General features: G+C 65.5%; 8 protein-coding genes across 8 annotated transcripts in view; 3 read left to right on the forward strand and 5 right to left on the reverse strand.

The window, feature by feature from the left end:
- EMIHUDRAFT_118863 (hypothetical protein) overlaps positions 1-1,277 on the forward strand; it is a gene marked incomplete at both ends in the record, with an annotated part of 8,367 nt that extends 7,090 nt beyond the window's left edge. The window contains one exon of the mRNA XM_005769079.1: positions 672-1,277. Coding sequence (XP_005769136.1) covers positions 672-1,277 — 606 coding nt within the window. The remainder of the gene's footprint in view (positions 1-671) is intronic.
- A 202-nt stretch (positions 1,278-1,479) lies between these two features.
- Positions 1,480-4,126, reverse strand: EMIHUDRAFT_75934 (hypothetical protein; the record flags this gene model as incomplete). The annotated part of the gene is made up of 6 exons (XM_005769080.1): positions 1,480-1,713; positions 2,444-2,647; positions 2,947-3,015; positions 3,203-3,308; positions 3,676-3,830; positions 3,974-4,126. The coding sequence occupies 6 exons, from the start codon at positions 4,124-4,126 to the stop codon at positions 1,480-1,482; spliced, it is 921 nt and encodes a 306-aa protein (XP_005769137.1).
- Positions 4,127-7,723: 3,597 nt separating this feature from the next.
- On the reverse strand, positions 7,724-8,489 carry EMIHUDRAFT_370224 (hypothetical protein). Its single transcript, XM_005769081.1, has one exon. The coding sequence runs from the start codon at positions 8,127-8,129 to the stop codon at positions 7,941-7,943; it is 189 nt and encodes a 62-aa protein (XP_005769138.1). The 5' UTR covers positions 8,130-8,489; the 3' UTR covers positions 7,724-7,940.
- A 3,622-nt stretch (positions 8,490-12,111) lies between these two features.
- On the forward strand, positions 12,112-12,818 carry EMIHUDRAFT_445340 (hypothetical protein). Its single transcript, XM_005769082.1, has 2 exons — positions 12,112-12,403; positions 12,547-12,818. Exons 1-2 carry the CDS (start codon positions 12,131-12,133, stop codon positions 12,643-12,645), a joined length of 372 nt encoding a protein of 123 aa, XP_005769139.1. The 5' UTR covers positions 12,112-12,130; the 3' UTR covers positions 12,646-12,818.
- Positions 12,819-12,875: 57 nt separating this feature from the next.
- On the reverse strand, positions 12,876-13,175 carry EMIHUDRAFT_244738 (hypothetical protein; the record flags this gene model as incomplete). The annotated part of the gene is made up of 1 exon (XM_005769083.1): positions 12,876-13,175. One exon carries the CDS (start codon positions 13,173-13,175, stop codon positions 12,876-12,878), a length of 300 nt encoding a protein of 99 aa, XP_005769140.1.
- Positions 13,176-15,688: 2,513 nt separating this feature from the next.
- EMIHUDRAFT_244740 (hypothetical protein) lies at positions 15,689-17,262 on the forward strand (the record flags this gene model as incomplete). The annotated part of the gene is made up of 5 exons (XM_005769084.1): positions 15,689-16,006; positions 16,093-16,140; positions 16,322-16,453; positions 16,507-16,632; positions 17,128-17,262. The coding sequence occupies 5 exons, from the start codon at positions 15,689-15,691 to the stop codon at positions 17,260-17,262; spliced, it is 759 nt and encodes a 252-aa protein (XP_005769141.1).
- Positions 17,263-19,119: 1,857 nt separating this feature from the next.
- EMIHUDRAFT_48584 (hypothetical protein) lies at positions 19,120-19,512 on the reverse strand (the record flags this gene model as incomplete). The annotated part of the gene is made up of 2 exons (XM_005769085.1): positions 19,120-19,383; positions 19,456-19,512. Coding segments are annotated over 2 exons (321 nt in total), but the record flags the coding sequence as incomplete, so codon positions are not given.
- Positions 19,513-19,894: 382 nt separating this feature from the next.
- On the reverse strand, positions 19,895-21,295 carry EMIHUDRAFT_244742 (hypothetical protein; the record flags this gene model as incomplete). The annotated part of the gene is made up of 2 exons (XM_005769086.1): positions 19,895-20,993; positions 21,066-21,295. 2 exons carry the CDS (start codon positions 21,293-21,295, stop codon positions 19,895-19,897), a joined length of 1,329 nt encoding a protein of 442 aa, XP_005769143.1.
- Positions 21,296-26,846: the final 5,551 nt, after the last annotated feature.

Below are 26,846 nucleotides of genomic sequence, written 5' to 3' on the forward strand. Positions count from 1 at the left end.
CCCCCCCCCCCCCCTCTTTTTTTTCCTTGCCCTAAGGGGTGGGCGTTCCCGCGGGGGCTCTGCAGACAGCCAGACGGCTCCGCGCGGTCGGACCTTCTTTTTCAGACTGAACTATTCTGGGCACCAAGGGTATGTGCTGCTAGATCTCACTGAGCTGAGCTCATATCTCCCTTGGTACCCTGTTTTGAGTTCGGGAATGCCTCCGGTACCCTGCTTCCGTGTACGGAGGGCCCGTCCGGACGATCATGCTTGATGCCCCCCCCCCCCGTGCGGGGGCCTTCCCATGTCGAGGCCGGCCCGAGCGGCCGCCGGAACGGACGCCGGAGCGGCCGCAGGGGCTATCACGCCGCGCCGCTGGCGGGCTGCCATAGAGCTCTCGTGGGCGTGCTATCCGCGCCCCCTAGATTGTAGGGTGGACCAATACTGAGTGAACAAAAGTTGACCCCGTTCGGTTACGACGGCAGCCCTCTTCACTTAATGTGAGCCTCGTGCGACTCGGTCCGTAAGCCGAGGGCACCCGCGCGCCACGTGGGTAGGCTCCGCTTGCCATCTGGGGGCGATGCGGGCGGGCGCCGGAGCCCACCCTAAATAGTAGGGTGGTACCCTACTTCGAAGGGGAAGGGCGTGAATCCGTGAGGTTGAGGTGTTCACAGTCCTCCGCTGCCGGCGAGGCGGTCCGCCGCGCTCCACAACCCTTGGCTTTGGACATGGCATCCAAGCCTCGCTTCACCGGCCTCTGGGCGCCGACGAGCGCTCCGGTGGGCGCCGCGGGGACGAAGCCGAGCGTGAACGCGTCGGCGCTCGGCCGTGTGATGCGGCACGTCGCTGCGCACAACAAAGTCGTGGAGTGCGAGGAGCTGTGGGACGCCCACCGGCGGCAGCAGCAGCAGGAGTCGGCGCACCCCGCAGCGACAGATCCGCGCGCGCGGCCGCCGCGCGGCCAGGATGGGGCGCGCAAACGGCCGCGCGACGAGCCGCCGGGAGCGACGCCTGCAGGGAGCACCGCCGCCGACGCGGCCCAGCGGGAGCTGCGCGAGGAGCGGGAGCGAGCAGCGCAGAGGAAGCTGCAGCTGCTCGCGGCGCGGGAGCAGCAAGCGGAGCCGGGCGCGGGCGACGAGCGCGGGGAGGACGACCGGCGGAGGCAGCGCAAGGCGGAACGCAAGGCCAGGAAGGCGGCAAAAAAGGCGAGAAGGGCGGCCAAGAAGGAGCGCAAAGCCAAGCGGAGGGAGCGCAGGAGTAGTAGCAGCAGTAGCAGTGGGAGCGACGGCGAAGGCTGACTGTGTCACCCTGTGTCAATGCCCAATGCGACCGTACAATCTCCATCGACCGTGCTCAAAACTGCGCGGCACGGCACACCATTTCGTGCATTTAATTTGATATTTCCACTGGGTATCCTGTCCTCGATGTAAGATGGCTGGTTTGGGGCTGGAGATTGGCTGCCCCTTTTTAATTTGACTGTAAGAGAGACGATGTGTCGGGTCACGACCGCCTCTCGGTCTCGCACGCCACACACGCCAGCAGCATTGCGCGCAAGGTCGCCTCGTCGAGGTTGCGGCCGATGAAGACGAGTCGGCTCTCGGCCACCTCCTCCTCACCCCAAGGCCGGCCGCGCTCCAGCTCCCAGGTCTCATGCACGGCCTGCAGCGTGTATCTCGCGACCACGCCCCCCACCTCCTCGTCCGCCACCGCCAACTCCCCCTTTGCGCGGTACACCTCGACCGCGTCGGCCGGCCCCGCCGCCTCGCCAGCGGTGCCGTGGGGGGCGGCTGGCGGCGGATCGGCGTCGTCGTCCGGCCAGAACAGGTTCGCCAAGAAACCCTGTGAGAGGGGGGGGTTTGGGGGGGCTCCACTCGACAACTCAACAACAACCTCGGCTCGACCTCGGCTCGACCTCGGCTCGACTCAAGCCGTGTCATCTCCGTGCCATCTCGGCGCCATCTCGGCAGCATCTCGGCAGCCATCTCGTAGGCCCGCAAGAGCGCACGCGCCTGCAGTAGGGGCAGTCGCAGCGGCGCGCGCCCGAGCAGCAACGTCACCGTGCCGAAGCGGCGGTCGGCGTGCAGCGAGACGGGGGAAGAAACGGGCGAAGTGGGCGCGGCGCGGCCCTGCGCCACCCGCGGCGCACCCTCCTCCCGGCCCGCCTCCGCCTCCTCCTCCTCCTCGCACTCGCCGCATGCCGGACCTGCGCCGACCGCCCGCCGCGCCGTCGCGGTCGCAACCTACGCCAGGACCGCTCGGACAGCCTCGTGCGGCGCTCGGCGAGTCCCTCCTTCGGCCGGGCGAACACACGACCGGAGCAGTCGTCGCCCAGCCGCACCCCGGCGCGCGCGGCAGGAGAGGCCTGCATCGCGGGTCGACCAACGGGGTGTGCAGAAGCCTTGCGGGGTTCGTGCGCTGCCTCCAGAGGATTGGGTAGGAGAAAAGAGGGTGCTCGCTTGAAGACGTGTCCTCTCGAGCGCTGGTCGGAATACGCGGGTGCGTCCTCGGCGTCTAGCGGCGGAGGCCCTTCGCGCGCGTAGGCTCTGCGGTTGAGGATCGAAGCGACGGGCAGCTGCGAGTGCGACGCGCGCAGCTGCGGCGCGACCGCGTTGATCGCCCGCAGCCGCGCGCAGAGCCGGTCGAGGTCGACGCCCGCCTGCAGGGGAAGCTTCCGAGACGGTTCCGAGACGGTTCCGCGCCGAGCAGAGGCGGTCGAGGGCGAAGCCCGCCGCCGCCGCGTCGCCACACTTGTTGAGGACCTGAGGCGCGGGCACAGAGATGGGCAGACCCAGAGATTGGCGCACCCAGAGTCGGGCTCGCACGCGGGACGTGTCGCGGGCGCGTGTGTGCGCTCGTGCCGCGCCGCCGCGCTCGAGGCAACAGGCGCACGAGTGTGTCTGCCGAGGCGGTTTGCCACTCTCGGCTACTCTCGGCGGTCATCTCGCGCCATCTCGGCTAGAGGCGCACGAGTGTGTCTGCCGAGGCGATCTGCCGAGAGCACTCGACGGTGTGTAGCTGGCGGTGGGCGTGGACAGCCTAGCGGGTGGCCACGCAAGCGGCTGAGGGTGGGAGTACCGGGCCGAGGACAGGCCGCACGGCTGCACTGAGGACAGTGTCATGCAGCCGAGTACGCGTCTGGACGAGCGCCGGCCGGAGCGACAGACCTCTGCGGCACAGCGCCTCTGCGGCACAGCGCCTCTGCGGCGGGCATCTAGGGGCGGACTGCGTCGACAAGCGTGATGACTCCGTCGAGCTCGAGAGGGGACTCGAGCGCGTCGTCCAGCCATAGCGACGCCGCGACGGGGCCGGGGTCCGCCATGCCTACAGTCCTCGGCTAGGTTAGGGTTAGGGTTAGGGTTAGGGTTAGGACGGGGCCGGGGTCCGCCATGCCTACACTCCTCAGTGGCGCGCCTCACCTCCCCGGCAGAGGTGCGGGAGAGAGAGGGGAGCCTCGCTCTCTCTCTCTCTCTCTCTCTCTCTCTCTCTCTCTCTCTCTCTCTCTCTCTCTCTCTCTCTCTCTCTCTCTCTCTCTCTCTCTCTCTCTCAGCGGCGGTGCGCGCGCCCGTCGTCTCGATGAGGACGTAGTCGAAGCGCCCCTTGGCCTACCGTCTCAGATGCGGGCTGATGTCGGGATGATTGCCCTGCAGCCCACACGTGGCCAGCCGCACAATACACAACCACGCTCCGGCGGCACACGGCCGGACATATCTCCCATCTAATGTGTTCGTGGCCTCCATCAGCCGCTCGAGCGCAAAGGGCAGCTCGTCGCGCACCTCGCAGCAGACGCACCCGTTGGCCAGCTCCATCCACCGGTCAAACGTCTCGCCGCCGGGACCCTGCATTGTCGACGCCTACCGCGGCGCAGCGGCGGCGCAGTGCAGTGAACGTGGCGGTTGAGAGGGCACGCTGGTAGCTGGCTGACACAGGCACGCAGGCGACGTGCAGTCACCGGTGCACGGCGCCGGGCAACACGGGCTGGAGATGCGGCTCGCACCTCGAGACCAGACGTCGCCGAGAGCTCGTTTTGGATGACGGCGATGCGTAGCCCGTGCTTCTCCGTGAGGAGGTGGCGCAGCAGCGTCGTTTTGCCAGCGCCGAGGAAGCCAGTCAGGATGGAGACCGGCACCGACGACGATTCGCTGGCCATTGACAGCCTATCGGCCCCTCGGGCCCGGTAAGCGGTATCGGTACGGCCCCGCGGGTGTGAAGCGGTACGCGGTACGCGGTCCGTCCGGGATCGCCGGTGGCGGTCCTCTGGAGTACTGGCTGCGGCGACACATTCTCTTTCGCCCGCCGGGCTCGTCGTCCCGCAGAGCGCTTCGCTCGCTCCGCTCGCGTCTAGCCATCTCCCTATCAGCTGGCGCGGATGCAACAGAGTGGTGGCGACTCTTCGTCGGGGGCCGGCGGCTCGTCTCGCAGTCGCAGCCGCAGCCGCGACCGGCGCAGCCGCAGCTTCGACAGCCACGGTGAGCGCGGCCAACGCCGGGCGTCCCACAACGTCCAGCGCGACCGCTTGAGTGCTAGTAGTGTGTGTGCATGAGCAAGCTTATGCGCGAAATATCGACACATGCACAACAACACATGTAGCATGTGCATGTGCATGTGCACAGCCGGCGTGGGCGAGCGCAGCTCGCCAGACGGTCGCGTGCCGCAGCGGTCGTCGCGCTCAGTGATGCCTGTGGCGGTGTACCGCATGTCATGGGAGAGGAGCATCTTTGCGACGAGCCGCTGCCTATCGCAAGGAGGGGCAAAGGAGGCATTGTCGACGGAGAGCGTGCCGTCGACCGCTTGGCGTTGCGGCACTCCAGCGTAGCCTATGTACGAGCAAGCACATGAAAATGGCCCCTCTCCAGACCCACCCAGAAGCTTGCGCACCCACCTTCGGGCACAGCACTCGACGCCAAAGGGGCAGTTGTCGCTGCTCTCCGGCGCTCGTGAGCAGCCGATTGAGCAGCAGCGTTCGAGTGGAAGGTGATCGTCGGCGACACAAAGTTGCATGTTCAAAGACTTGGGGTGCACGAAGCGGTTCCGCATCTAAAATGCGCCTGTATGTGCACATATGACCCACCATTCATTTGCCGCGCATCCCTTCCGTCCTGCTTTGCCAGGCGAGCGGCAGCCGAAGTTTTCCTACGTACTTTTACTCTCTCCATGTTTTTGACAGTTTCTTGGAAGTGACTGAAGTGGGAGCAGCCAGCTTCCACTTGCCCCAAACCTGAAAAAGAAAGAAAAAACGTGAGTTAAATCGCGGGAAAGACATACAAGTTAAAACGGAGGGAAGCTGTAAGAAGGTAAAAGAGAAAGAGGCACGAGAAAAAGCGAGTGACAATACTCGGCGATTCCCATCTCGTTCGCTCACGGCCTCCACGTACCACGACGCTCTCGGCGACGCTGATGCCACACGCGCCGCCGCACGCACTTTGCGAGGCGGATCTCGGGGCGACAACGCCTCCCGTCGCGACTGACGGTACGGCGAACTGTTTTCTCGCTACAGGGTAGCGGTACGGGGCGCCGGAGAGCCTAGCGGTATCGGTACGGCGCCCTCGGTGTGAAGCGGTACGCGGTACGGCCAGTTCCCTATACCGCGCCCGAGGGGCCTAAGCCTAGGGCAGCCACGCCTCGTCCTCGGCCGGAGCGCGTTTTTCTTTTGGAGAACAAAAATCACGGCGCGCAACCCAGCCGGGAGAAAGGGGAGTGTAGACAGCTTGGGATGCGGATGGCAACAGTCCTCAGTCGAGTACCTCGCACTCCATGTGCGAGAAACAGGGTAAATGTAAGCCGATGGCTCACAGGCCACTCTCGCGCGAGCTGACCCTCTACACCGCAGCGACCCATTCTTCTCCAACCAGGGTTCCGGCTCCTACCCGGATAGGGGGTCTGTTTACCACGGTGACACCCTATGCAACAGGTAGGTCCGGTTTTGACCGCCCCAGAGGGCCCTGCAACAGGTAGGTACCCCCTCTTTTCGTCTTTTTTCGCTTCGCTGCGCGGCCTGGGGATAGATAGGTAGGTAGGGCGTTTTGGCGCGAGTCGTGGTAAACAGACCCCCTTTCCGGGTCGGAGCCGGAACCCACAGAGCCCCTCGGCCGGGAGTAAAAACGTATCCGCCTCTCGACACCCGATGAGAGCCAGGACGCTCAAGGGTATGAGGCCGTTCGACGCCAACCCCGGCGCGTGCATGTTCGTGCAGCCGTCTGACGATCTCCGCAACTACCGCGAATGTCTCCGCAACAAGCGCGTCTTTGTCGGTGGAAACTCCGTTGCACGACACCTCGCTTTTGCAATGGCTATGCTGCTCAGCGGCAACAGGCAATGTCTCCCATTGCGAAGCTTCCTAGTCCGCGAGTCGTCCGTGATGCGGAGAAGGCCTTCTGCGGCACAGGGTCCTTCGGTCGCGAAGACGACGCGGCCGCTTGCGAGTTCATCGTCGGACAAAACACAAACATCACCTTTGGTTGGGAGCAGCGCGTCTACTACACCGGGCTTTGGCACGGGCTAGCTCAGCTTCAGCCAGACTTGCTGCTGCTGCACGCGGGCTCGGACGACATCTTCGACGCGGATCGACGAGACGGCTGGCACTTCAGGCAGCGCGAGGGGGCGTTGCTCGCGCACGCGCTGGCCAACTTGTCACGCGGCATCGTGTACTGGAGGACGAGCCCACGCGTGTGCAACTCGACGCTTGGCCAGACTGCTAGCGTGCTCAACGCAGCGCTCCAGTCCTCCAATCTGCTCCTCCTCTCGCAGCTCTGCGGCCAAGAGACGATCAAGGTCCGCAACCATCGCCCCCCCTTGCCCCCCCCCCCACCCTTGAGAAGTTCACCTTTCCTTACCTTGCCAAGGTCCGCGTGGCGGTTTCCTTCTCTTGGACGTTTGGCTGATGCGACGAGTATGACGACAGCATGCACCACGCACTGCTCGCACACGATCACGTGCGCTCAGTCCTAAACGACTACTGCGCAGAGACAGCGCCCCGCGTAGCACTAGCAGCCCCAGCACCCCGCAGCAGCGCGGCGACGGTTTCTCAAGTAGGCTGATAGCAGGCTGGGGAGAGCAAAATTAAATGAAATAAAACGGTCAAACTCTGAGGCGAGATGGGATTTAGGGACATGTGCCCCCGCCCCCTGCACCATATGCATATCCCGCACTGGACTGAAGGATCGTCGTGGGTCACTGCCGAGGCCCCTTCCTTATTGTTGTTCAGCCGGCCTAACGTTAGCTACTGTTGTTGGGGAGCCCCACTGTTGTTCTGTTGTTACTGTTAACACTAGCAACACTGTTCAGCTCCCAACGTTGAACAGCTCTACGTCTTGGGTCGTCAATCCCCGCCTAACGACAACATGCGGCGTACCGGCGACGGTGTACATCAGTCGCCTTATGCCACCGTTGCATACCCGGATATGCAACGGTGGCATAAGGATATGCAACGGTGGCATAAGGCGACTGATACACCGTCGCACAACTATTGGGTCGCGAGTTTCGAATTGCCCGCAGTTCCCAGTTCGACTTCTCGGCGCAATCGGGGCGCAAACACCCCCCCAGTGCCAGACGGGGGCCGGTTGTCACTGGTTCGAAACCCACCTTAGCAATCACCTGCTATCCGCCGGTGCCCAAACGGATGCATCTCCGCACGACCCAGGAATGCAGTTTTGCGACGGTGTATCAGTCGCACCTTTGCTTTTGCCACCGTTCTCCGTTGCGCAGGACGCCTCTCTGCGCGGGGGCGTTGGGCGATCCGGGTGTTTTTCAGTCGCCTTAAATGCCACCGTTGCAATATCCCGCGTGTCGGATTGCGGATATGCAATTGTGGCACATAAGGCGACTGATACACCGTCGCACAACACAGGATATTTCGGAGTTTACCGGGTTGGCATTTGCCGGATTTTCCGAGGTATCCTTTCGGGTATTACCTGCACTGGACGCTAGAAGAGATCGTCGTACGACTCCGCCTGGCAGCCGCTGCCTCAAGGCATCGCCACAGTCGACAGCGGCTTGCCCGCCTTGCGCGAGCGGCTCTCGACTGCCACGAGCGCCGCCTCGAGCTCGGAGAGGAGCCGCTTCTTCTCCGCGCGTAGCTGCAGCGCTAGCGCGCGCCGCGGCGGGCAAGCGGTGGAACGCGCCTCGGCGAGGTCCGCCTTGCGCGCGCCCCCCATCGCCGCGCGCGCCGCCTTGCAGTACGAGCGGAGCGCCGCCCAGCAGCGCGCCTCCGTCTCGAGCGAGACGGCGCCGCGCAGCCGGGCGAGGTCGCCGGACACCTGCGGGCAAGTTCGGGGCACGCTCCGCAGGAAACTCCACGCGCGCAGCCGGGGCGAGCGGCGCTGGGCCGCGTCCTCCACCGAGCCCAGAAGCAGCCGCAGCGCGTGCCAGATCTCGGCTGTATCTCGGCTGTATCTCGGCTGTATCTCGGCTGTATCTCGGCTGTATCTCGCCTCCTCCACCGAGCCCAGAAGCAGCCGCAGCGCGTGCCACGTGCCTTGTGGCGCCCCGCGCGCAGTCAGCTCTGCCGAGGCGAGAGAGGGGCCGAGGCCGAGCGAGTCGATGAGGCCGACCCGCCGAGTCACCTGTGGGAAGGCCCGGGGACCACCACTTCCGAGCAAATTCACGCCGAGCCGAGGAGACGTCCCCGCCGAGTCACCTCCGCCTCGCCGCCGCCGCCGCGGAAGCTGTCGCGCGCCACCGCAGCGACGTGCTCCGGAAGGCCGACGGCGAGGAAGGAGTCGTGCGGGTTGGATGCCTAATCCATTCCTTCCTCGGTCGGGTCCCTTCCTTGCAGGATCCATTCACAGTCGCGCGGGCGGGGCTGAAGGCCTCGACAAAGCCAAACAGCTGCAGGAGCGCATCGTTGCCTTTGTCGCCGTAGGAGATGTACGCCTCCTCGCCGCGCCGCAGCGGCGCGCCCGCCGTCAGCACAAACGCATTCGCCTGTAGTAAGACGCAGGCGGTGTGAGGAGCCGCGGCTGGGCGCAGGACGGGACGTCTGTACGCGGCCGCGTGCATGCCTGCCGGCCCGGCACGAGTGGCCCCGCCCGCCTCTGTGGTGCGTCTAGGAAGTGTCCAGGAAGTGCCTAGGAAGTGTCTAGGAAGTGGCCCGCCTGCCTCAGCGGTGCGGTGTGGAGCGGTGTAGGCGTAGGTGTGGCGTGTGGGTGTGGCGTGTGGGTGTGGCGTGTGGGTGTGGCGTGTGGGTGTGGCGTGTGGGTTTGACGCGCTGTGTGTGTGGTGAGGCACGAGGCACGCCTCCGGGTCAAAGGAGCAGCCGTTCACCGCCCCGGACTTGTGGTTGAACGAGTCGAGCATCGGCATCAGCGCCATGGCGAAGGAGGGGTCGTTGACGGGCTCGCCGCCGATCGCGCCCTTGAGGTCGTCGAGGGAGGGCAGCTTCGGCATCCGCGTGGCCACCTATGGTCGAGCCTCCGCCGATCGCACGTCAGTGAGTCCACGGGAGCCGCTTCTCCGCAGCCGTACTGGACCACGGTCGACAGCTCCGACCTCTCCCACGCCTGCGCACGAGGACAGGCGAGCTGGGGGCGGGAGGACGGGCGCGCGCAGCGTGCTCCGAGCACCGCGGCACACGGGCTACGAGTACAGCGGGTACAGCGAACGGTCAGCCGAGTCTATCCCGAGTGCCAGTCGGAATACAGGGCATCCGTATTCGGCGTCTGGGCTCGGGCGCCTTTTGGAATCCGCTCTTCGGCGGCGGCGGAGGAGGCAGCGGCGCCTGCGTTGGGGGAGCACAAGGGCTGGCGGTGCAGGGCGTGGGGCGGAAATGAGCGAGGGCTGGTTGGGAGCGAGGGCCTGTCTGTTGTCTCCCGCATCTATCTGGTGCATCTATCTGGTGCATCTATCTGGTGCATCTATCTGGTGCATCTATCTGGTGCATCTATCTGGTGCCGCCCGGGACCCCATCGCACCCGACGTGGCGCCGCGCTCGCCCTTGTTGATGTCGGAGGCGAAGGCGCGCGAGAGGACCAGCTGCTGTGCCCACGACAGCTCCTCTAGGGTGACCGAGCCGGCGTCGGCCCCTCCACCCGCGCGGAGCGCCTCGAGCAGCCGCCGGATCGAGTCGCGCTGCTCTCGAACCGCCGCAGCGAGCGGCGGGTAGCGCAGCTCCGCAAGCTCGGCGTCGGTCCAGTCGAGGAGGCCGTCCTCGAAGCTGGCGGGCGAGGGCAGGTAGTCGATGTACCCGCAGATCTCCGACGCCCTCCCGCGACGCGCCTCGGCGAGCAGCCACACCGACAGCCGCTCGTGCCAATCGAGGCTCGCCCAGAGCCGAGTCGGCGCGAGCCGCTCGCAGGGAGAGGCGCCCGCCTTGGTCGGGTCGACCGCCAGCGAGGCCAAGTCGAGGCAGCGCGTGCGCGGCACTACGCACAGCACCTCGCCCTCCTCCACGTCCGCCGTGACGATGACGTTCCGGAGCTCATCTGCATCGTCGATGCGGATCTTGGGCGCGACGATGCCAGCGCTCGAGGCCCACCCCTCGAACGAAGACGCGATGCCGCCGGCAGGCGGCGGAGTAGTAGAGTAGGTGAGAGCGTGTAGCGGCGATACGCGAAGCAGGAAGCTGAGCAGGAAGCTGAGCAAGAAGCTATCCCGCATTTTTGTTAAAGAAGCGGAAAAAACTCAGCAAAGGTATCCGCATTTTGTAGCGTTGAACGGGAGGCGCCGGACTCAAAAGACACCGCCACATTCCTGAGACGAGCGAGGGCAGCCTCCTTAAAGGCGAAAGGGTCTAGATTTGGAGCGCTCGCCGAAGAGGAGTACGACAAAATAGCGCCCGTGATTGCCTGCACGCTACCCGCACTCACGGACTCCATACCCGAAAGAAAGAGAAGGGAGCTCGCGGGAGAGGTGACGAGTGAACTACAGGTAGTGGGGAAGGCAGCCTCGATTGCCATACAGACATGGGTGCGAAACAACGACAAGACCAAGGCACGGGCAGAGGAACGAGAGAAGAATATAGGGTGGATAAAGCGCCTGTTCACGGCATGGAGGGTGAGCCACACCGAACGTACCGAGCGAAGAGCCGAACGGAAGGAGGACGGGGAAGATGACTCCGAGGAGGACGAACCAGTGGAAATTCAGTTGTCAGATGTCACGATGCATCCGAAGGGGACCCCAGCGCCGGCATCATCCGTAGAGGCACGAGTGTTCGAAGAGAGAGTGGACTTGAGCAACAACATGACCTGGAGGCAAATGATCGGAGTGGGAGTCAGAAATGTGGTCCTTGCGCGAGGGGAGCTCGATAGACTCGAGGGGCCAGGATATGCAGCAAGGAGGGCGGAGCTGCGCCGAAAGGCGAAAGAAGCCGAGAGAACAAGGGAACGGCAGGCGGCGGCGGCGCAGGACGAGGCAGAAGAGAATGACGCGACAGAGGAGGAATTGACAAGGGAGAGAACGACGAGAGTGGGACGGCCGCGAGGTGGCATGAAGGTTGCAGCGAGAATCGGCGAGAGACTGCGAAAAGAGATAGGAAGAGGCAGACTCCCTAGGGTGGGCGACGGCTAGCGCATCACACTCCTTTCCTTAAAATCCCTGTGTGGTGGCGGCGTGCCGTCCTCCCATCCCTCCCTTGGGTTGTCTGTTTTCTTTCTTTCTTTTTTTAGCGCCTTTTTCTTTTAGGCCCTTCTCAACCACCCTTGCGCTCCGCCCCGCTCCCCTCCCCTTGCTTGTGTCCTGTGTCCCTGATCGTCCTTCCAAGATCCTGCTTGTGCAGGTGGGTGGGGACCCTGCTCCCCCTGGCCTTCTCCGATTTTCGTTGGGGTTTCCTTTTATTCATTATTCATATCCTGCTGCTTTGATTGACTTCGGTGGTGGCGGCGTGCCGTTCTCCCCTCCCTCCTTTGTCTCCACTGCCTATTTCTGTCGTTCTTTTCCTTGCACGGACGACGGGTCCACACGCACACACGCTGCGCACGATTGGCTCGAGAGCCCCGCTGTCGTGATCGAAGGCAGTGCGCGTAGACCGCGCGCGTTCGTGCCCGACCGTCGACCCGGCCATGCACGCGTTTTCCCTCCGCGCGTTTCGCTCTCCAGCGTCGTTACACGGAGGGATAAATAAATAAATAAATAGACACGGACGTAAGAAAGAAAACAGCCTGCCCGCGTATTTTTCTTCTTCCTTCGATTTCTGGATCTCACGCTCATTTCGCTGCGCACTATGCTTGCCCTCGCCTCGGCATCGTACGGCCTCACGGTCGGCGTCCCGGCCGCGCCCGCCGCCGGCCGCGCCGCCGCCCCGACGATGGCGGCGGCTGAGTCGCGGCGCAACGTGCTCGCCGCCGCGCTGCTGCTGGCGCCGTCCGCGGCCAACGCGATGACCATTCCCGGGTTGAATGCGCCGGGCCTCGTGCCCGCCACCAAGAAGCCCGCCGGCGCCAAGCCCAGCTTCGAGTCTTACCGCGACACGTCCCACTTCTGGTCGTCCCAGGGGGTGCGCACCGCCGCCCGCCGTCCGCCGCTCGCCCACTGCCGCTCGCTTGCCGCTCCTGCACACATGCGCTAGCAAAGGGGGGGGATGCTCCCGCCTGCTCCCGCCTGCGCCCGCTCTGAGCGCTGCTTCCCGCCTCGCCGCAGATCATGGATTCGGTGCCGAAGGTCAAGGGCATTGTGACGCCCAAGACTCCTGTCGGCTACGGCGCCCCAAAGGCTCCCGAGCCGCCCGCCGCGTCCTAGATAGCGAGACGATGCGACCGCAGTCTTGCGCTTGAGAGCGCAATCGTGCGCGCTCCCGGGGCGTTGCTGGCCTGGGCGCTTGCCGGATGGTTGTGTCGTGGCCCCTGGTGGCGTACTGCATTTTTTCGGACAGCCTGTCAGCTGTGGCCGTCTCAAAAAAACGTCTGACGCCTCTCAAAAAATTAGGCTAAGAAGGGGCACGCCGCCGCCTCATGCCCCCTCTCGGATGCTCACCGCGCCCGGATAACGCCGCCTCTCAAGACGTCCACCAGTGCCTGCTCCTCCGCCGCCGCCTCGAACGAAAGCGGGGAATCTGCAGCCGCGTCGTCGGACGGCGAGGCGCTGCGTCCCTGCATCGCTCTCACCTCTTGTGTGGTAAGCGGCGCGCCGATCCCGCCGTTGCCTGCGTCGCCCGGCCCCATCCCAAGCGCCACCGCGACGCCTGCTGCAAGCAGCGGCGGCAGGAGGAGGGCGGCCCCTCCCAGAGCTGCCTCCGCCAGCGGGCGTCCTCCCCCCCCGCCCTCGCACATCGCCGGCGGCGGAGCACGAGGCGGCGGCCGCGGCGGCGCTGAAGGGGGCCGCCGCTCCCGCAGCGCCGCCCGCAGCGCGGCGTTCTCCGCCAGGAGCTGCTCCCGCAAGGATGGCGTCGACGAGGCCGCCGCAGCTGGCCGGCCGCCGGCCGCAACTTCTCGAATGTCGGCCTCCAGCAGTTGAGCCGAAGAGACGCCGCCATCCTCTGTGCCGCTCTCCACTCTCCCGTCCGCTGGAGCGACTATGTGCTGCACGCGACCGACCACGCCGCCCTGCAGCATCACCTTGAACCCTCGACTGTGACGACGACTGCGCGTGAGCACGCGCGCCACTGTGCCGTTGGTTAGTAGACCGCTCGCGTAGTCGACTTTCTGCACCACGGACACTCGGTCGCCGACTGCTGGGTATGCCGTCGGCGTGGGGGCAGAACGACGACGAGGGCCGGGCTGCCGGCGCGGCGCCGCGAGGCCGGCGGAGTCGGCGACGAGCATGAGAACGAGGAACGAAAAGCCCGCCAGCAGCTGCATGGCGGAGCTTTGCTCAGCTCCACGAATAGAGCGGCGCGCACACGACCAAGCCTCCAGCTCGCTGTGGGCGTGAAGTCTGGCGTAAGCGCGGGTTAGCCGTGGGTTCCAGCGGGACAGCACAGGTTAGAACGGGTTACCATAACCCGACGCTAACCCGACGCTAACCCGGCACTAACCCATCCTAACGTATGCCCCCGAGCAGCGCGGGTTAGCGCCGGGTTAGTCTCGGGTTACTCTCGGGTTAGTCTCGCCAACCTCGCAGTAGCCTGCACCGCCCACCCCCGCGTCCGCGCCTCCCTGGCAAGGTGTCCACTCCTCGGATCCGAGCTCGGGCACGATGGAGCACTCGATGAGATCAGTTGTGTTAGGCGAGGCACGCCACCACCCCGCAGGCACGGAGTGCGGAGGTGCGCGCACGAGGATGCGCGCCGCCGCCGGGACCAGCTCGGCGGTGCCGTAAGGAGCGGCCCCAGCTTGCTGGGTGCGGCGCCGCCGCGCGCCGTATCGAGAGACTCTGTCGGGGCAGGTTAAAATAGCGCCGCAGGCTCCCCGGGCCGTCCGCGCACAGACCACAAAACCCTCATGATCTATATTGCACCCGTTCCGGCGCTCGTGATCTGTATTGCGCCCACTTCCGGCCGCTGATCTGTATTGCACCTATTTTGGCGCTCTGATCTCGAGTGCCACCCTTTGCAGCCCCCTGTGATCTTGACAGCACCCCTCTCAGGCCTATGATCCTCAGCGCGCCCCCTCCAGGTCTGCTGATCCTCACAGACCCTGCCGTGGGTGCTTGATCCTGAGGCGCGCCCCCGCCGGTGCTGTGATCCTGAGAGGGATGTCTGTGATCCTGAGCCGCCCCTGCCCCCTAGACTAGCCGTCTTCCACATGGTCCCTCGGGTCCCTGCTGCTCCTAATCTCTTCGTACATCCTCCTGCTGATCTCCGCAACGTCTTGCTCCCTCCCTCGTCTGGGTTTCGGGCATTAAGAAAACGTAGTATTAAGAAACCACGCCGAGCGATTTTCGCGAAAATCTAAGAAACCACGGCGCGCCGCAGGCGCGCCGGCTGGCAAGCGCCGCAGGCGCGCAGGCTGGCAAGCGCCGCAACACACTCACCCAAACGCCCCTGTGATGCAGTCGGTTGGCGTCGACGACCACAAGGTGCCGCCCAACGAGACCGACCAGGTGCAGCCGATTGATCGCGGCATGGGGCGCCAGATCAAAGTCTACCTCGGGCAGCTGCTCGATGAGTGGCTTGACGACGAGGACAACCTCGAGAAATGGGAGTCGAACAAGCTGACGGCCTCCATGAAGGCGCTCCAGGGCGAGGCCAAGCGCAAGTACTTCGAGCACGCTCTGGTGCCCTGCTCACAGCCGATGGCACGGACGACGACCTCATCAAGCTGGAGGGCGCCCCCGCCGGCTACAAGGTGGTGATCCCGCAGCTTACTTATTTTTTATTTTTTGAGAGCGCCTTCGTTGTTAATAATACAAACCCATTGGTCCTGTGTCGCAGTCACACTTGTCGCAGTCACACACACGCACACGCCAATCCGCACCGCGCGCCCGGCCACCGCCTCGCCTAGCGCGCCTCGCACGGAAAAATGCCTCGGCCCAGCGGTCCTGAGTGCCGGCCGGGGCTAAGAAACCACGGCGTGGGCTGGGGGAGGAGGGTGGAAAGGCTTAGAAACGGCGGCGTGCCGCAGGATCCTGTTTTCTTAATGCCCGAAACCCACTGTACACCCTCCCTCAGGCCAGTCAGTGCGCGCCAGTCCCGTGCCCAGTAGAGTTTTCTCGTAAAATTCTGAAGGGTGTACCTGTGTTAGTGCCAGTGCGCGCCAGTCCCGTGCCCAGTGTTGTGCGAGGGAGTTTTGTTGTAAAATTCTAAAGAAAAGAAACCTTTCTGCCTGGTCGCTGCGACAGCGAGCGGCTGCAGAGTGGAGTCTCTGGAAAGATTGGCTCCAGAGGATTAGGCGCCAAACGCGCCATGAGCAAAAAGAAGTCGTCTCGGCACGGCGACGAGAAGGGCCGGTCAGCCCGGCACCGCGTGAGCAAGCTGGCGTCTGCGATCGCAAAGCGCGAGCTGGCCAAGGCTCGCACTCTCCTAGCGAGCCTCGTCGCTGAGCCGGCGGCGGCAGAGAGCCTCCGCTCCCAGCTGCGCGCGAAGCCGCACCGAGGCATCGCCGAGGGCGACACGCTGCTCCATCTCGCCGTCAAAAGCGGCGACGCCGGCCTCGTTCGGCTGCTCACGGAGCACGGTGCGGACGTGAATGCCGCCGATGCGCGTGGGCGGCTTCCGGGTCACGTGGCTGGACCCGCCGGCGCGCGCGCGCTCCTCGAGGCGGCGGCGGCGGCGAACGTGCTGTTGGACCGCGAGCGTTGCGACGACAGCGGCTGTTCGGCGTGTGCTGCCCGCCTGAACCGGCGCCTGCAGAGGCGGTGGGCTGCAGCCCTCACTGCCGACGCGGAGTGCCGCTCAGGTGGACGACGCGCTGTACCTGGCGCTGCGCGAGGGCGAGGGGCTCGAGGAGGACGAGGGCGAGGCGAACTCCCGTCTCTCACGCCGCCGCTGCGTGTGATACCGGCGGAGCCACTCCTCTGCCGCATGTCTTGGCTGTAGGAGGCGGCGGCGCTCTACCGGCGCGCCTTTGGGGGCGACTACGAGGGGCTTGGCGCCGCTCCGCCGCCGCCCTCGGAGGAGTCGGCATGGCGGGAGCGGCTAGCCGAGGAGAGCGGCCGTGGCAGTGCTGAGGTGGCTGGCGGGTGAAGGGTGCTGATGTTGCTCGCGCCGGGATGACACTGTAGGAGAGCTACTTTGAGGCGGCGGAGCGGGGAGAGACGTCCGGCGGCGGCTTCGGCTGGGCGGGCGACAGCGAGGAGGGCGGGTACGCGTCGTGGTCCGACGATGGCGGCGGGGACTGGTTCTCGGAGGTTGCTGCTGCGATGGCGGCGCGGCGAGCGCAGCACGCGAGGGAGGCGCGAGAGGCGGCGGCGGCGGCGGCGGCGGCGGCGGCGGCGGCGGCGGCGGCGGCGGCGGCGGCGGCGGCGGCGGCGGCAGCGGCAGCGGGCGGGCACGGAGGCGGCGTCGGTGCGGGTGGCGGCGGCGCGGGTGGCGGCGGCGAGGGAGCTGCCGAGAGGCAGCAGAGGGCAGACGCCGCCTTTGCGCAGCTGCGGAGGGAGGAGGAAGCGGCAAGCCGCGCCGCCGCGCGCGCCGAGAAGCGTGCGACGTACATTGCTCGGTGGGTGGCTTTGGGCAGCGAGGCGGAGGCTGCGGCCGCGGCGGCGGGCGCTCCCCCCCCGCTCCGCTCCGCAGACTTGCCGTGGCCGTGCGGCGAGATGGCGGAGCTCACGCCGGATGTGGTGGCGATGCACGTGCTCGACGACGAGGCGGCGGAGGGGGGGCCAGGACGACGACGCGCGCTGCAGGCCGAGCTGCGGCGATGGCACCCCGACAAGTTTGTCGCGCGGTGGGGGGCGAGGCTCTGCCCCGCGGAGCGCGAGGCCATCCTCGCGAGAGTGACGGCCGTGTCGCAGTGCCTCACGCAGCTGATGGCGGGCTGACAGTGACACTGTACTTTGGCGGGGCCAAATCTTTGGTCGCACAGTTCGCGTGGGCTGTGGGGGGTCGGGTGTACCCGACACGGCGTCTCGATTGCTGTCTGATTCGGCGGTGCACCGTGAGAACTTCGGTGACGCTGGGGTGCGGGTGTGTGTGTGTGTATGTAAGGGTCAGAGGGTCACGCGCTGGTCTCGTGTGGACGCTGTGGACCCCCGTCCCCCCGAGCCCCGCGTGTGTCGTGTGACTCTGCCGGCGACAAAAAAGGTGGGCCACTGGCCGGCGTGCGGTGTGGGAGTGGCCCGCCGCCCACAAACCCTTCACACTGATACACTTCTTCAGTACACTGCTCACTGGCGCCGCGGCTCGCAACTTCCAACCCCGTGCTACTGTGTCACGCGCCAAAGAAGCTCGACAAGTCCGGCATGCCGCGCCCACCCCCTCGCGCCCTCCCGCCTGCCCCTCCTCCGCCGCCCATCCCGCCCATCATGTTGCGCAGCATGTCTTCCATGCCGCCCCCCCCACCGCCGCCGCCGCCGCCCGGCATCCCTGCGCCAAACCCGCCAAACCCGCCCCCCATGCCTTGCCGCCCGCCGCCGCCGAAACCACCAAAACCACCCGCTGCCGACCGCCTGGCACCGCCATGCTGCTGCTGCTGCCTGCCGCCGCCGCCGCGCGGCGCAGCAAGCTCGATCCGGGCGGGCAGGACACGCAAGCGCAAGTGGCCGCCGCCGCTGCTGCCGCCGCCGCCGCCCGCCGCCGCGATCGCCTCGGAGAGCTTCCGCCCGCCTCGCAGCGACTGGCCGTCCACCGACAGCACCCTGTCTCCCACGCGCAATCGGCCGTGCCTCGCCGCCGCCCCGCCCGGAACCACCCTCGAGACGACATTCTCGCCGTCGACGCGGATGCCGAGCGACGCATCTCGCGGCACCTCCACCTAAGAGTGTGCTATAGGAAGTGTCTAGGAAGTGTCTAGGAAGTGTCTAGGAAATGTCTCGCGGCACCTCCACCTAAGAGTGCGCATACTGAGGCAGTGGGCCACAGCTGCGCACCGCCGAGATGGAAGAGGCGGGTCTGCACTCAAATCTCACTCGGCATCTAGGTGCCTCCGCCTCCACCGCCTGCCCCTCGGAGCCCTTGACGTATGCCACTTTGAGGTGGTGACCCTCCGAGCCACGAAGCCGCTCCGCCGCGCGCTCGCCTGCAGCCGAGAGGCAGCCGAGATCCAGCCGAGAGGCAGCCGAGATCCAGCCCACAGGCAGCCGAGACGCAGCCGAGAGAGACAGCCGAGAGGGAGCCCAGAGACAGCCGAGAGGGAGCCGAGAGAGAGCTTAGAGAGAGCCGAAAGAGAGCTTAGAGAGGGCCGAGAGACGGCCGCTCCGCCACACCCGCACTCAGCGGCTCGCCGTCCACCTCGTACACCACGTCCCCCACGCGCAGTCCTGCCGCCTCGGCCGCACCGCCGCGGCTCACGGCGAGCACCTGCCGCCCACCCGCCAACCTCGCGTCACACTTCTCGGCGCATCGGCCTCATCATCTCAGCCCATCTCAGCCCATCTCAGCCCATCTCAGCCCATCTCGGCCCATCTCGGCCCATCTCGGCTGCCGGCGTGCGCGTCCGGCGCCTCGTTGGAGCGCGATAGGCGCAGCCCGAGCCCGCCACCCGCACCCGCGCGCAGCTCTACCGGGTGCAGCTGCGACGGCACCGGCACCGCGCCACCGCCGCCGCCACCGCCGCCGCCGCCGAAGGGGTGCGAGGAGCCGTCGGCGTTGGTCGCAAACTGCTGGAACGGGCCGCCGCCGCCGCCGCCAGACGAGAACGAGAAGCTGCCTCCGCCGCCGCCCATGCCTCCGCCCATGCCTCCAAAAGGGTCGGCGCCGCCAAAGAACTGCTTGAAGATCTCGCGGGGGTCAACATTCATGCCCGCGCCGCCGCCGAAGCCGGGGCCGCCGGAGCCGGCTTCGCCCTTGAGGCCGGCCTCGCCAAACTGATCGTAGACACGCCGCTTCTCGTCGTCAGTGAGGACGGTGTAGGCCTCCGTAATCTCCCTGAATTTTGCCTCGGCCTCCTCGGTCTTGTCCGGGTTCTTGTCGGGATGCCACTCCAGCGCAAGCTTGCGGTAGGCCTGCATAGAGCGTTGAGGAGGCTGGTGGAGCGGGCAGGCAGAGAGGTGTGTGCGGCTAACCTCTAACCTCACCTTCTTGATCTTCTTCGCGTCGGCCGACCGCGGGACTCCAAGCACCTTGTAGTAGTCTGCGCCAGCGGACCTTGCTGGGGCGCGTGTGGTGCGCTGAGCGTCAACTGGTACAACGAGGAGAGCGAGCACGATCATCCAGCGCACGAAGATGTGCATGTCCATGCTCTAGCAAAGGCGCCACCGTGAGAACGCGGCACAAAGAATTTCCCCCCAGAGAGTACAACAACGTGTGCATGAGCATGGGCATGCAATATTCTTTCTTTCTTAGTGCCAGTGCGCGCCAGTCCCGTGCCCGCAGTGTCGCGTAAACAAATTTTGCGCCAGTTTTCGGCCATTCCGAATTTCCTTTCGGAATGCCATTCCGCATTCGCATTCCCCGCCAAACCCTAAGAGAACTTACGGCGCGGAGCGGTCAGGCATGACACATTTTGTACCCATTCTAGACTGACACTGTGTCCACGTCTCCACGATAGTGCACAGATGGGCTCTGTGGGACAAGTTCTGCTCGCAACGCCCCAGGGCCCGGTCGTCTCAATGCGACTACGTAGAAGAGAGCGGAAGGAGCAGCTACGAAGATTGCAACATTTCTTAGCAGACCATAATCGCTTCCGTCGTGCGCAGCGGCGCCGGGGAAAATATCGCCATAGCCCGCGCGGATCGCCGCCTTGCGCACCGGCTTGTAGTGCTGCGGCGCAAATGGGTTGTGCCCGCTCCAAGGCTTGTCGCCACCCGACCAATGAAGGGCGCAACCCCTTGCGACCTCCCCCGTCCACCAAGCGGCGCTGTACTTTGCCCACACCCGCAGTGGCAGCAGCTCCCCGTTCCCCCAGCTGGTGCCCAAACCGCCCACATTCCAGCAGGAATCGATCCGCTGAAAGTCGTGCCCAAAGAGCAGCTGCAGCGGCACCTGGCTGCTCGGCGCAGCTCGCATACCGCCTGGGAGCGACATGCCAGCATACGAGGCGAGGCCGACCTCCTGAAGCGCAGCCACCAGCGCCTCGATCCGCTGCGTCAGGTTCTGCGCGCGCCACTGCTGGAGGTTGAAGGCGATGAGGCCGGCGTTGAAGGCGTCACCCCGCAGCACTGTGCTCACGTTGTATCCCCATGCCTTGAGAACCCCAAGCTTTGACGGGCGGTACCGCGTGATGGTGCGCAGCTCCTTCTTGCGCGCCACGGCAGCAAGCGACTTTGAATGGTTGGCGCCGACGAAGAGCTTCGAGAGGAGGTCGTGCACATCTGAGCGCACTATGATGTCCGTGTCGAGCCAGAGGACTGAGGAGGCGGCCTCCGGCAAGAGTTCGGGGAGGTAGAAGCGCACCAAGTTCATGGCGCTCGAGTTGCTCAGGTTGTGGAGCAGTGGAAACTGCTCGAGATTGACGACATGGACTGTGATCTCCATTCCGACTCTCCGGATCGCCTCTCTGCTCTGCGGGCTGGGCTCCGCCTCGACGCAGAAGGCGTGCACATGGATGCAGTGCGGGCTGCGGCTGCTGCTGAAGATCGACCAGACCAGCGGCGCCAGGCCCGGCGCCTGGTGGCTGTCTGCGCCGAATGCGACATGCGAGATGTGCCCACACGACCGCGTTGGTCTGTGGAGACCACCTGTGGACCTGTTCGAGACATCGCTGTGCCCCCCGCGGTTCTGGAGGTGCTTGCGGGAGGCATCGGTATGATCTCCGCGCGGTTGGGAATGCTTGAAGAAGTTGACTTGGCCGGCGGCCACAACCGCCACCAGCGCAAGCCCCCACGGCATCTCACCGGGCGCGGGGGCACGCGGACCGAAATGGCACGTCGTCTTGAGGGGGGACGCGCCTGCTTCGATCCTCCTTTGAGAACACATTTCGTCATTTTCTTTTTTGTGCTCTTACTTTTACTATTCTTTGGGTTCTTCTCTTGAAGCATGCCCACCACGCAATTATGACCCAAGCTTGCGCTTGCTCGCATCCGGCGGCGGACCGCCGCTGGAGCTCCCATCGTGGGCGATAAACGCTCGTTCGGCGCTGGGGGGCCGAAGCCCGTCGCTGCGTCGTAGTTCAGAGTTCGGGACGGCGTCGCCCACGCCGTTCTCTCCAACCCTGGTTCGGTATACCCGGGCAGGGATCCTACCCACCGGGGCGGCCTCGCGCCCGTCGCCCGCCCGCAGCCTTTGTGTATACCGGCGAGCTCCCCTCGCTGTGCGACGCCGCCCGCCGTCTGCGGCACGTCCAAGACGCCTCCGCAAGGCATCGATTGATCGAGCGCAGCGCCATGGGCACTTATACCCTCGCCCGGGGAGCAGGAGCAGGGGTCGTGCCTGTCTGGACGGGCATGCGTGAGCGAGCGGCACGTCCGGTCACACTGGCTCTCGTCGCGCTGCTGCTGGTTGGAGTTTGGGCATTGCTGCTCTTCCGTAGCAGACCGTCTCCCACGCCCGGTCTGCCTAGCACAGGCATCGCGGCTGTTGGCCCGTTGCAACTGCGGTGCTCACCGTGCGCGCCTCATAGAGATGCCTTCGCCACACTCGAGAAGCTGCGCATCACCCCGCACGTTGTTGAGGACGTGCGAAGTGGCGGCGCCCCTGGCGTCTACGCTGTGAAGCGCGTGCCAGCTGAGGACACCGATCTGAGGGACTACATCCGCAACCTAGGGAGGCGGTCCATAGAGCACCACGATCGAGTCATGGCCTCGAACAGATCTTCCCGGTCCCTCGGCAATCCAGCGACCCTGGGCCGACGTATGATTGATTTTTTGCTAGGTGTGTGTTCGTGAGTGTTGTTTCCTTCCTAGCTGCCAGTGGCGCGCGAGGACAGTGTTAAGAATCTGCGTTTCTGCGCCAAGTCGGGAGCGAGACGGGCACCTCTGTCCTCTCTCTCTCGTGTGTTTGGTGATTGATGATTGTAGATTGACTGAACTCTGAAGACTGTGTCTTCGTTTCACGTGCGTCGTGCGATAGTCTCCGAAAGATTCCCTTTACTAAAAACTTTTCCCGAACCAAACGCCGCCTCGCCTCGCTCCGGCAGCCGGCCTCGGGCCCGCCACGTGATAATAGTTAGAAGCTGCGCAGGCCTTCCCCGGTTTACAGGTAGTTCTTTCTCTCAGGGTTAACGTGTGTTTTTGAGAGAGAGAGAGAGAGAGAGAGAGAGAGAGAGAGAGAGAGAGAGAGAGAGAGAGAGAGAGAGAGAGATGCACTTTGCTGTGGATCGGGGGCATGGCCGCCTCCACGTCTTCTCGCGCCTCGTCCTCGGTCTTCGCATCGCCCTGAGCCGTGCCGTCCTTGGCATGCAACCACTTGTCGACGCTGCGCGCCTTCCACTGCATCGTGAAGAGGCGCGACATCTCGGTCGTGTTGAGTGTGTGCACAAAGTTGGTGATGAACCGTAGCTGGCCGCCGGCAATCCGGCCGCGGTCCTGCATGGCCTGCCTCCGGACCAGCACCTCGGGCGCATCCGTGGCAGCGTCGCCGCCCTCGCCCTGCGCGGCAGCCGTCTCGCCGTCACGGACCGCCTTCTGCAAGACCTGGATGTACATGCTGAGCGTTTCGGGGTCCTGATTGGGCGGCCCGGTGGGAGCAGCGCCTGCTGGCGGAGGCCAGCAGACGTGGTTGGGGTCGGCCGGGTCAGGCGGGCCGAGGTCAGGCGCCTCGGGGTCGGGAAGCACCGAGCAGCGTGCCAAACGGGCCCTTGTAAGCCAGCTCGTCCTCCCGCTCCTTCAGCCTGATGGTCCTCCCGCCGTGCGAGGTGGCAGGCGTGCCGAGCATCTTCAGCCAAAGTCGCAAGTTGTGCTCGAACATCTCGGAGGTGGCGACCGGGTTGGATGCTGCGACGGCCTGCAGTCGCGCCTCCGTCAAAGGGCGAAGGTGGTCCTCGGGCAGCTCGCCCGGGACCTGCCCTCTCCGTATCGCCTCGGACGGAGACGGGGCGTCCCGCCACTCCTTGGCCTCCGAGCGGTAGAGCTCGCCCGAGAAGCCGTGAGCGCGCGCGGGGAATTCCTCGTTGTCGACGGAGCGGCTGGCAAGCCGCTGAACGGCCTGATCGTGGACGTCGTCGAAGTTGATGGTCCAGTACGTGGACGGCAGGCCAAAGCGGCGGCAAAGCGCATAGAGCGCGCCCTTGGCGGCACGCCTCTCGTCGGGCGTGGACGCCACCTTCGAGCCGACGAGGTGGAGAAACCGCAGCGCGCGTTGCTTCACCTCCCTCGCCTCTTGGCCGAGCGGGTTGGCCTTAGCGGCCGCCAGGGTCTCCTTGATGGACGGGTCGGCGACAAAGTCGCGGTACGCGGCGGCGGCGACAGGGCTCCACTTGAACCTGGCCGCCACCGCCTGGGCGGTCTTGTGGCGGAGGCGCTGCGAGTTGATGAGCATCACGAAGGGCACCGTCTGCGCGTGGGCGACGGTGAACTGGCGGAGGAGGAAGTCGACGGTTTTCTGCCGAAGCGTGCCCGGCTCGAGCCACTCGGCCTGCAGCATGAAGAGCCACCAGAAGGCTCCCGAGAGGAGCCGCCCGTTGGCGCTGAACTCGTTGAGCGGGTCGGCGTCCCGGGACCTAAGGAAGTACATCTGACCGAGCTCCCGCTCGACAGAGTTTGCTCCGATTTCTAGCGATGTGCTCTCCGCGTCCTCGACATTTGACGGTGCCTGTGCCTTCTCCCAGGAGTTCACACCCCAGTGCCCGTCCCACCCTCTTGACAAACGTGATGAGGATGCATACTCTCACGACCGTGCTCAAGAGTAAGCTGCCAGAGGACGGACACGCTATGCTGCTAAAAGCTGTCAGCCGCCCGTAAGCTAGGCAGTGGCCTCCTCCTCCCTCGCAGCACAAGCGTCGACGGCTGGCTCGCGCCTTGGACTTGGCTCGAGGAGGCTCAAAAAAGAGCGCACCAGCAGCGGCGCGACGCCGTCAGCAACGCAGTACATCTTCTGCTCGTGCGTCAAGGACCCGGCCTTGGCCACAGCAGCCCAGTCCGTCCTCATGTGCAGGTTCTCTTTGGGGGCGTAGCGGCCGTACTTGACGAAGGAAACCGAGGATCTGCTCGAACGCATCCGACATTTCCGCATTCCTCACCCAAGGGCGCGTCGCTCGGTCGATTGCAACGCCTGTGGCCGTCGCGCATATCGCCAGCGGGTAGCCGCATCCCTCGTAATCAAACGAGGCGACCGACCCCTTGAGGAAAGTGGAGGGGGGGTCGGAGAACAGATGCACGGGCATCAGCGAGGCCAAGACCGCTCCCAGGTCAATCCAGTCCTTCTCTTGGCGCGTGGCCTGCCGCGGGGGCGTGTACAACCGAAGCTCGCTCGCGACAGCCTCACATGCGAGCGCTTCGGCTCGCTTGTACTTATAGCCTCGCCCCTCGACCGGATGGAAGACGCACTCAATGGTGCGAGTGCGCCGTCAGGAAACTCGGGAGCGAGATCGCGGAGGCTGATCTTGACCGTCACTGTCTGCGCGTTGGCTGGGCCATTGCCGACGGTGTTGATGTCGACTTTGAGCTGCAGCAGCCCAGCCAGCCGCTCAAGCTCTTGACGCGAATGTCCTCGGGCCGCCCCGGGGAACGGTGGCTGTGGCTTAGGCGGAAGCGGAGGGATTTGTTCTTGCAGGAGAGCAACGAGCCATTGCCAGCCCGCGACCGTGGGTTCGGAGATCAAGGCGCGCAACAGGTCTCTGGCATTCGACACGGGAGTGCCCATCTGTGGGTGGGCGCAAAGGGGTGCGTTGACGGGCACTTTTAGTTTGCACAATTCGAATTGCACAATTCGAATGCACTCCAAGTGCTCCAAGTGCGCCGCGCCAGGCCACCCCCTCCTCTACACACATTGAGGGCAATTAGTGTTCAAAACCAAAGCAGGCACCGAACGAGACAGCGCGGCTGCGCGGGCCGCGGCGGGCGCGGGCGGAGAGAGCGTCGGAGTGACGTACGAGGACTCGCAGTACTGACGTAGGACCAGTAACTCGGCCAAAGTGCGAGGCACCGGGGGCTGGGAACAGCTGACGCAGTCTCGCCGAGGCTCGCCCCAGCATCTCGGGTTGACCGCTCGGCCAGACAAAAACCCCGAGAGGCGTGGGAGTACCTCGCCAGACCGTTTCATCTACTGACAAATTGCAGTACGGGGGAGGCCTGCGAGTAAGCTGCCAAAGGGGGAGGCCTGCGAGTAAGCTGCCACAGGACGGACACGCTATGCTGCTAAAAGCTGTCAGTCTGTACGACAGTCTCAGCCTCCGCCACCGTGTGGCGCCCCGCGAGCCGGGTCCTCCGCCACCGCCGGACCGCGCGCGCACGTCGCACGCCACGGACCGGTCTCTCTCGTTTTCGCCGGTGTCGGTCTCCCTCCATCGTCACGTGAGCCAGCCGCGCACGAGCGCCTGGAGCAGCCGCACGGCGTGCGGCTCGAGCAGTCGTCCGAAATACGCCACCGCCGCCCGAGGCGCCAACATACCCGGTTCTGCTTGAGCCTGGGATCCCATCGGCCACTTCGACCGCTGGTTCAGACGACCAGCGGTGCGTGCCCGAGATCGAGGATGGAGCGCGCGTCGCCACTCGCGACGCGCGCGCGAGGCGCCGAGGCGCGAGGCGGGGGCGGCGGTGGCGGCGGCGAGAACGGCGGCACCGAGTTCGTCTCGGTGAGCGGAGCGGCGGCGGGAGGAGGAGCAGCGGCGGCGCTCTCGCTGTTGAGCGCGCTGTTTTGAGCCTGGGATCCCATGCCACTGCGACCGGCGTGCCCGGGGACGGAGATCGCGCGCGCGCCGCATTCACGACGCGCGCGCGATCTTCGCGGAGTCGGTTCCCCAGAGGGAAGCACTCTTTTCGGCCGACGTTCCCCGGCACGCAAGGAAGCAGGCGCAGCGCCGGCGGTGTCGCGCTGCATGGGCCAGCAGGGTGCAGTGGCGAGGGGCGGCGGGCTCGGACGTCCACCGAGTCGCTCCGCGCGGCAGGCGGAGCGCGCGCGCGTGCCTGGAGGCTCTCGGCAGGCTGAAGAGGACACTGCGCTTATTGCGGGGCGGGACTCCACTTTGTATTCGCCACACGCCTTCCTACCGGTAAACCGGGGAAGGTATTCTTCTCTTCGCGCCATATATCGAGCGACCGCTACACTCGCGGTGCCGCCAGTCTCATCTAGCGACCGCTACACTCGCATGAGGCACACGCTCGAGGCCGAGCTCGCCTGGCTCCGTTCGAGCGCCTTGCCGCAAGCGGGCTGCGTCGCTCCCACCGCGCCGGCGTCGCTTCCCGAGCTTCCCGAGCAGGCGCGGGCGGACGGCGACCGGCTGCGCCGCATCCTGCGCGAGTTTGAGCAGTCGGAGCCGATCCGCTGGGCCAAGCAGCCGGGACGGACGCGCGACGAGCTGCATCGGAAGTTCGATCCCGTGCCGCCGCTCCCCGCTGCCCAGCCTCCACCAGCACCAAAGGCGCGCGAGTCG

This window comes from Emiliania huxleyi (genome assembly GCF_000372725.1).
Source record: "Emiliania huxleyi CCMP1516 unplaced genomic scaffold EMIHUscaffold_431, whole genome shotgun sequence".
Taxonomy (NCBI): domain Eukaryota; phylum Haptophyta; order Isochrysidales; family Noelaerhabdaceae; genus Emiliania; species Emiliania huxleyi.